Genomic DNA, 8,448 nt, shown 5'->3' with positions numbered 1-8,448 from the left:
GTCCAGGGGGAGGTGGGGGGGGACATCCACCAGCCGGAGCGCTGGGGGGGGCAGCAGAGGCAGAGGCAACCGGACCCTGAGGAGGAGACGCATCGTCATCCTTTCAAACTTATTAWTGGCAAGTCTGGAATGGGACAAGGTCCGGACCCGGGTCATAAGGACTCTGGATAGTCCAGGTCTGCCCCCCACCCCCCCCCAGTTTTAAACCCGTCCTCAGACTCACGGTTCTGCTCCAGGTCAGTCCAGTGGTGTGGTGCTGTTTGATGTAGTTCTGCAGCTCGGTCCAGATGGACAAGTAGGCCTTCACCCAGTCCACGTGTGTCTTGTCCCTGTCAGGACCAGAGACCGTGAGACAGACAGGAAACAGGAAGTGACGACCTGCTCCACAGGAAACAGGAAGTATACTGACTTGTCCTTGTACTCCTTCAGGACTCTGTTGGTGTAGAACATGGCAGCGTCCTGCATTTCTTTGACGTACGGTCCGGGCTTYGGGTCCTGGACAAAAACACAAAAGGATGTTTCATCTGAGGGACAGTTTGACCTTTGACCCCACGTCAGGGACTGAAGGCAGCTTCTGTTTGGTTCTACAGCAGAACCAGAAACGTCCTCTGTTCAGTCTCAGCAGAATCAAAGACCTCCTTGTCGTCCCCCCCCACACACACACACACGTTACCATGGCGACCCATCCCAGGGCGGGGACGCTCTCGCTGACAGCAGACAGGTGGTTGAACAGCGGGGAGGTCCGGTTCTGCTCACGGAACGCCTGAACCTGCTGGATGGTTTTAGAGACAGGCTCCAAGAGAGACTTCAGGACCGCCTGCAGGAGCACACGACCAGAGTAAACAACAACAACAACAACAACAACAACATCAACGGTTTGATCACGTCTTAACAGGAAACATTTAGTAAAAATTTTATTTTCTATAAACTTTTTTTACTAAAACAAGTATTCTTTAGAAAAACACGTCATGTTACTGCCGCGTCATCAYGTTAGYGTCACGTCGTCACGTTAGCGTCACGTCGTCACGTTAGCGTCACGTCGTCAYGTTAGCGTCACRTTAGCGTCATGTCAGCAGAATCGTCAGCAAGTGTAGATTACCCCTTCACAGTTGTATTTGTCATAAAATAAGMTTAAATACAGCAGAATGAGAACTTTTTTAATCTGATTACTTGATTAATCGACAGAATAAACTATAGATTAACTGATTATTAAAATAATCATTAGCTGCAGTCCTAGTCGTCAGCTTCCTGCTGACTCACTGATTCTTCCTGCGGGAGATCAGTTTGGTAGAAGAACCGTGGTCCAAACTCAGTTTGGTAGAAGAACCGTGGTCCAAACTCAGTTTGGTAGAAGAACCATGGTCCAAACTCAGTTTGGTAGAAGAACCATGGTCCAAACTCAGTTTGGTAGAAGAACCATGGTCCAAACTCAGTTTGGTAGATGAATGATGGTCCAAACTCACGTCTGAGGGCTTCTGGGAGGATGAAGCTGTGACGAGGAGCTGTCTCTGATTGGAGAACGCCTGCTTCATCATCACTGCCTGAGGAAGAGGAGGGACAACAGTCACAAGTTCTGCTGGCAGATGTTCCTGTTTGACTCAACACAATCTGGACCTGCTGATTTCACCTGGAGAAGTGGGCGGAGTCAGTTTAAGGTGACACGTGAGCAGGTGACTTACATGTTTCTGGACGTCTCCTCCGATCTGCTGGCTGAGGGACATGTATTGGGCCACGGGTCCGTTGACAATCGTGTCGAAGGCTCCGACGAACACCGCTACGGCTGCAGGAGGAGAGGATGGAGACAAGATGGACGCAGCGTCAAAACGAGGTCAGAGGTCAGACAGGATGGAGGTTCAGGAGCAGCTCAGCTCCAGAACATCAGAACCGACTGACAGGTGTTGGACCACTGAGGACCGAGGGGTCTTTGTCAGGACCTCAGGCTTACCTCCTCCAGAAGGGGCTCCAGCGCTGCCCCCCGAGCCCGACATGGACTCCAGACGGCCCACCGCMACCTCCAGCCGCTGCACCAGACTCGCCAACTCTGCCATACCTGCAGGAGAGAAGATCTTTAACCTGTGTCACATTGGACCCATCAAAGGTTCTGAAGAACTCCCTGACCTGGGACAGACCCATTCAGGTTCTGACAGTCTGTTTAACTACAAAGTCCTCAGTGAACCCAGCAGCTGGTCCAGGCTGGGTCCAAATTCAGGGGCTGCATCCTTTGAAGGACCTGGCCTACCCAGCCCACCTAGACCAGGTCTTCTGTCAACCACAAAGTCCGGATTAAGCGACTATAAACTAGTATGGTCTAGCCTACAACTTTAGTCCCCCCCTGCAGCTAGTCTCAGAGACCTGCAGACACAGTCTCAGAGACCTGCAGACACAGACCTGCAGACACAGACACAGAGACCTGCAGACACAGACACAGAGACCTGCAGACACAGGGACCTGCAGACACAGAGACCTGCAGACACAGAGACCTGCAGATACAGACACAGGGACCTGCAGACACAGGGACCTGCAGACACAGGGACCTGCAGACACAGAGACCTGCAGACACAGACACAGGGACCTGCAGACACAGACACAGGGACCTGCAGACACAGGGACCTGCAGACACAGGGACCTGCAGACACAGGGACCTGCAGACACAGAGACCTGCAGACACAGAGACCTGCAGACACAGACACAGAGACCTGCAGACACAGGGACCTGCAGACACAGAGACCTGCAGACACAGAGACCTGCAGACACAGACACAGAGACCTGCAGACACAGACACAGAGACCTGCAGACACAGACACAGAGACCTGCAGACACAGACACAGAGACCTGCAGACACAGAGACCTGCAGACACAGAGACCTGCAGACACAGACACAGAGACCTGCAGACACTGTCTCAGGGACCTGCAGACACAGAGACCTGCAGCTCAGAGGCTCAGCTGTCTGCAGACTTCCTGTGAACAACAATCATCACATCCAGAAGGCTGAGAGTCACAGCTCTGCTGCTCCGAGTCTGACCTGCAATAATTCAGACTTGAACCAGTTTAACCTGAACAAACAACAAGTAACTAAAACAAAACTCTAAACTACGTCACACAAAGATCAGGTCAGTTTTTATTCCCACAAAGGACCAGGACTGAGAGTCCTGAGTTCTGTCCTGGTCCACTCCTGGTCCAGTCTTTGGGATGTGAATAAATAAAGGTTCTGTTTTTCARCCATGTTCTTCAGTAAAAACACATCTGAGTGAAACCAGACCCAAACCATGACAGAACCTCCACCATGTTTTAGGTGTTTCTATCAGCCAGAAGGACTGGTCTGGAGACCTGCTGATCCAGACCASTGAGTCTACGGGAAGTCTGGCTCTTTAGACAGAAAAAAGACCAGACCGGACCGGACCGGACCAGGAGGGTTAACCTGTCTGTAAAAAGCCCTGCAGGTCCGTTTGGACSGAGCCTGTGGATCACTCAGAGCCCTGCAGCCTTCACTTTAATGAGTTTATTTTTAGATGCAGAAATGATGAAACTAGAAAACCCAGCTCAGGTCTCTGATCCTGGACAACCTGGTCCAGATTTAAGGTGGTTCCTGAGAGGACAATTCCACCTTAAAGAGAGGTTGAGTAAGAGCAGCAGGTAAACGGGCCCTGACTCGCTGAGTGAAGGTATGTGAGGTCCTGCAGAGACACCCAGCTGTTACCTGACACCTCACCTGTCCCAGCAGACTCACCTGTACAACATGAAGAAATGAGTCCTGAAGCCAGATTAAAATTAATCTGATCAACGAGGTTTAATTAAAATATTATTTTATTAAACTTAAAACTGAAGCAAATTTTTTTAAATTTAGAGATAAATAAAGTCCGAACAGCTGGAAGACTGCAGGAGTTTATTCAAGATCTTCTGAAATAAATCTCATATTTGAGTTGTTTCAGGTTTATTTATTTTCTAAACTAAATATATTTAATAGTATATAAACTTTAAATCTGATTTAGTAAAAAATAGAACCAGGTGTTGTAAGTTTAACACAGGTGAGTAAAGTTCAGGAGTAAAGGTGAAGCCTGACACACCTGTAGGCGGGGCGGGGCAGGCTACTTCCTGGATCTTTACTCCTTGCAGCAGTTTTTAGCAGAACTAAAACAAACCCTAATTATCCTGCAGAGTCCAGCACTTCCTGCGTTCAGCTCAGGTGACTCACCTGCAGCACAGGGAGGGGCGGGGCACCTGAAGGTGTTTACAGAAATAAACAGATCCTCTGCAGACAAACAGCTTCCTGTTGCAGCAGATTACAGAAACTGCACAGAGATGGTTCCTCACCTGAAGACCTGAGACCCTCCTCAGACCTGACACACCTGCTCCTGTTGGCTGACTGAGCTGTCAATCACCAGCTGAAGCTGCAGGACGAGTTTYCAACATGTTTCCATGACAACACAGCAGCTGACTGGAAACATGCAACAACCTGTGAGGAACACCTGGTTCTGGTCCAATCATCTGGTTCCTGCACAGCACACACACCTGGTCCAGAGTCTGGTTCTGACCCACATGGTCAGAGTGATGCTCTGGTTCTGGTCCAGAGTCTGGTTCTGACCCACATGGTCAGAGTGATGCTCTGGTTCTGGTCCAGAGTCTGGTTCTGACCCACATGGTCAGAGTGATGCTCTGGTTCTGGTCCAGAGTCTGGTTCTGTCAGACATAAAGTAGGGCGCAGCTCCTGTTGTGCGGTCGCGGAAGGATACACAGACAGACGGCGCACAGCCGAACCTTCACAGGTGAGCTTTAAGGTGTAAACAAATCCCGTCCGAACCGAACCCCGCTGAGGTCCAACAAATCCGTGTGGAGCCGCTGCTTTAATGCGATCACCGGTTCCAGCAGGGAGGCTACAGCTAACAGCTAGCAGCTAGCAGCTAACAGCTAGCAGCTAACAGCTAACAGCTAGCTGACGGGGTGTTGTGCAGAAATCTGTTTCCCGTTCAGGTCAGAACCGAACCGGAACAACTGAGTAAAAATAAAAATGTGTTTTTCTGTGTTTAAACGTGTTTATCAGATAAAGTCTGTTTGAAACCGGAAGCTGCTTCAGAACCACAGGAACACATAAAAGAAGGGAACTAAATCTGTCACAACACCGGGTTCTGAACCGAAMCGAACCGAGCCGCTCCACATTCTGACACCGTTAAATCAAGCGAGGTTCTGGAGCCCGGTCGGGACCCATTAACTGGACCCTGACCCCCTCCCGGAGCATTAGTTAGTGTCGAACCGGAAAAATAACTTCCCTAATTTCAGCCTCTCCTGTCTGGGTTCGGTTCGGTGTCGGACCGGAAACGAGCGGCGGGTTTTTTGTTCGTCTTCACGTCGCGATAAATGAGCTCGAATCTCACCTGCTAACCGGGTCGAGCAGTGATTCGGTCCGTTGTATCTCGGAGGGCGTGCTCGAGGTTCGGGCTCGCTCTGCAGACTGGGTCAGCTCCTTCCTGAATGTGCTGATGAATTTACCCAGCAGCCACCGCGCCACGTTTCCGCCCTTCTTCACGGGACTGAGTCCTTTTCCTTATAAGGCGCGTGAAGGAGAAACACCAGAAACACCAGGAAGAAGGTCCACATCTGGATCCGGTTTCACCCTGCAGGAACATCTGCACACAGCTGGGCACGTGACCTGCTCAGGTGATGAACTGAAAACACTTCACCTGCTCTACTGGGTCACAGACTCTGCAGGAGTACCACAGGGCTCAGTGCTGGGACCCCCATCCATGAAGGACCAGAACCTTCACTGGGTCTGGTTCTGTTGGAGATCTTTGCAGGATTTTCAGCTGCAGCATCTTTTAAAAATATATTTTTTATTTTCCTTCAGTCTACATGAGAACGGTCTGGACTCCTTCAGACTCTGTGCAGTTCCTGACCTCTGACCTTTCTGAGCTCGTTAATCTCAGCTGCTTCGTTAAGGACCAGGTCTGAGTATCGGCAAGAATATGGTGATATGATACATAWAACAGAGGGGTCACKATACGATATATCCCCATATATTTCAATACTGTAAACAAGGCGATATATTGCGTTTTTTTGTCCAAAAATTCTATTAAATAAAAACCTCTTACTGAAAAAAAAGAAAAGCTAATGTTTACTCACAATGCTAATGCTCTCTTACTCTCTGGTGCTCAAGAGGTAGAGGAGCAAATGTCTGGCTCACTGCTGCCAACTAGTGGTCAGAGGYTGAACTACAACATAAAAATGAACGGTTGGCAGGAAAGTTGACATTTTAAACCTTAATAAAAATCAATACAGGGCTTTAGAATATCGATACAGTATTGGGACATGAAATATCGTGATATTTCAGTGTATCKATATTTTCTTACASCCCTACCAATGACATGACAGATGATGGCGTCGATAAGAGCTGATTATGGACCGGACCTTAAATCAGATGAGATGTGGAATAAAACGTTTGTTGGCAAAAGAAACATGAAAGTCGTGTTCCTGAGCTCTACCTGGTGTTTCCTGCACAGAAACRGCTTTAACTCGTCCTCTCATAAACACTGAACAGTTCTACYTCCAACAGGCACTTCCCACTGGAGGTGTTCTTATTTTAAAACATTAATAATCTTTGAAGATCTCCCGGGTCACATAAAACACAGTGACAGGCCACATTTGGCCCACAGGCCTTTAGTTTGACAGATGTGTTTGAGTCCTGACACACCTGTCCTGTTCTTCTGGAACATGTCGTTTTATTTGAGGACTTTATTTTAGACAGAACGAGTCTGATAAAACAAACTTTCAGGATCTCTGGTCTGTAAATGTTGGAGCTGATGAGGATTTTAATAAAGACTCAGAATCAAAGCAGCAGGAAGTCAGAGAGTCCAGACAGGAAGTGGATCKTTTTGTTTGAAACAGAAACACAGCTAACTGGACAGTCCAGTTAAACCACTAAAACCAGAACATTTTATTCACACTTTCCAGGTGATCCAGTCCAGTAAAAACAAGAAGCCTTCAGTGGTCCTCACAGTGGACCTGCAGGGTCCAGGTCACACTGAAACCACAGGAAGAACCAGATCCTGAAGTCAGGTCCAGAATCAGACACAGAACCTGAGGGTTTTATCTGGACCAACAGAACCAACATCAGACTGGTTTTAAATCTATCTAGATGTGAATGTTGTGTCTGAAGCAGCAGGAAGCCTCGGAGGAACCGTTCAAATAAAACATTTAAACTTCAGATCGGATCAGATCCACAGACTGAAGGTCACACAGCAGGAAGACTGGTTTCAGCCGGTCTCTTTAAACATCTTTTTGTCCCCAAACTGTGTTTATAATCAGAGACAATAAAGAGAAACAGTCAGTGAGCTGCTGAAACTGAACTAAATAAAGATTTCAACTTTGATCTTTGACTTCTGGACTCAAACATGTTAAAAACAAACAAACAACAAAGATTTTAATCAGAAAGTGCAGCTTCTCAGTGGTTCCAGCACCTTCATCTTCCTCATCATCAACACATCAGCACATTCCAGTGTTAGAGCCGCTCACAGCCCTTCAGAATAAAAGCCTGATGGAACTGCAGACTCTGAGGTTTTCAGAATAAAAGCCTGTTAGTTAATAACAGAAAAACAAACGCACACACCGGACACACAAACATGCAGAAGATTCTCCGGTGTCGGCCTGGTGCTCCTCATGCAGGTGAAGGTGGGTCCGTTGGTACCGGTGGTTCTGGTTCAGGTCCGTGGCAGTGTTTGGTAGCTCCTCCTCTGTGTTGTGTGTGTGTGTGTGTGTGTGTGTGTTTGTGTCTACAGGAAGTGAGGTCTGAGCGCGTCCAGTGGCTATCTGAAACAGGAAGTGAAGCAGGTAACTTCCTCTCTGTCTGTAAGCAGTGTTGGTCCCACTGGGGCGGGTCAGAACCCCCCACAGTCCAGGTTCGGGTCAGTGAAACAGCAGCTGGCTCAGATGCAGCAGAAACAGAGGTGGTCAGCCTTCATCGATGAAGAGGAGGAGCTGCTGCTATAGGTGCTCCTCCCGGGGCTTCAGGGCCCTCGGGGGCCCCTGGCCGTTCCTCAGGGAGCCGTTCTGGGGCCGCAGCAGGTGTCCCCGCTCCTGCCCCTCATCGCTGTCAAACTCTGAGTCTGAGCGCATGAGAGCCGAGGAGGTGGGAGGAGGGACGGGCTTCAGGCGGGCTGGAGGAGGAGGAAGAAGTTTAAAATACAGTTTTAAAATCTGTTCTTTCATTAAACTTTCAAAGTAAAATAACAAATTTTAATTTTCAGAACTTAAACCTGTTCCTCATTAAGTATGAAGAACTTTATACAAACAGTTTATAAATGTTAACAGATGTTTATAAATGTATATAATAGTTTATAAAAGTTAATAAATGCTTAAAAGCTGTTAATATATGTTTATAAATGTTAAATGTTTATAAACAGTTTGAGGTTTATAAATGTTAATAGATGGTTATAAACTGTTTATAAACTGTTTATAAAC

General features: G+C 47.9%; 2 protein-coding genes across 2 annotated transcripts; both read right to left on the bottom strand.

Annotated features, from left to right (window-relative positions):
* On the bottom strand, positions 1–5,490 carry LOC106535040 (adenylyl cyclase-associated protein 1; the record flags this gene model as incomplete). The annotated part of the gene is given in 8 exon segments (XM_014031908.1): positions 1–76; positions 224–329; positions 410–495; positions 674–817; positions 1,464–1,541; positions 1,680–1,780; positions 1,946–2,050; positions 5,370–5,490. Coding segments are annotated over 7 exon segments (694 nt in total), but the record flags the coding sequence as incomplete, so codon positions are not given.
* A 1,290-nt stretch (positions 5,491–6,780) lies between these two features.
* On the bottom strand, positions 6,781–8,144 carry LOC106535039 (dyslexia-associated protein KIAA0319-like protein; the record flags this gene model as incomplete). Its single annotated transcript, XM_014031907.1, is given in 1 exon segment — positions 6,781–8,144. A coding segment is annotated over 1 exon segment (173 nt), but the record flags the coding sequence as incomplete, so codon positions are not given.
* Positions 8,145–8,448: the final 304 nt, after the last annotated feature.

The sequence above is a fragment of the Austrofundulus limnaeus genome, unplaced genomic scaffold (genome assembly GCF_001266775.1).
Source record: "Austrofundulus limnaeus strain Quisiro unplaced genomic scaffold, Austrofundulus_limnaeus-1.0 Scaffold1346, whole genome shotgun sequence".
Lineage (NCBI taxonomy): Eukaryota > Metazoa > Chordata > Actinopteri > Cyprinodontiformes > Rivulidae > Austrofundulus > Austrofundulus limnaeus.
The sequence above is the reverse complement of the archived record's forward strand: the minus strand, read 5'-3'. Positions and strand labels throughout refer to the sequence as shown.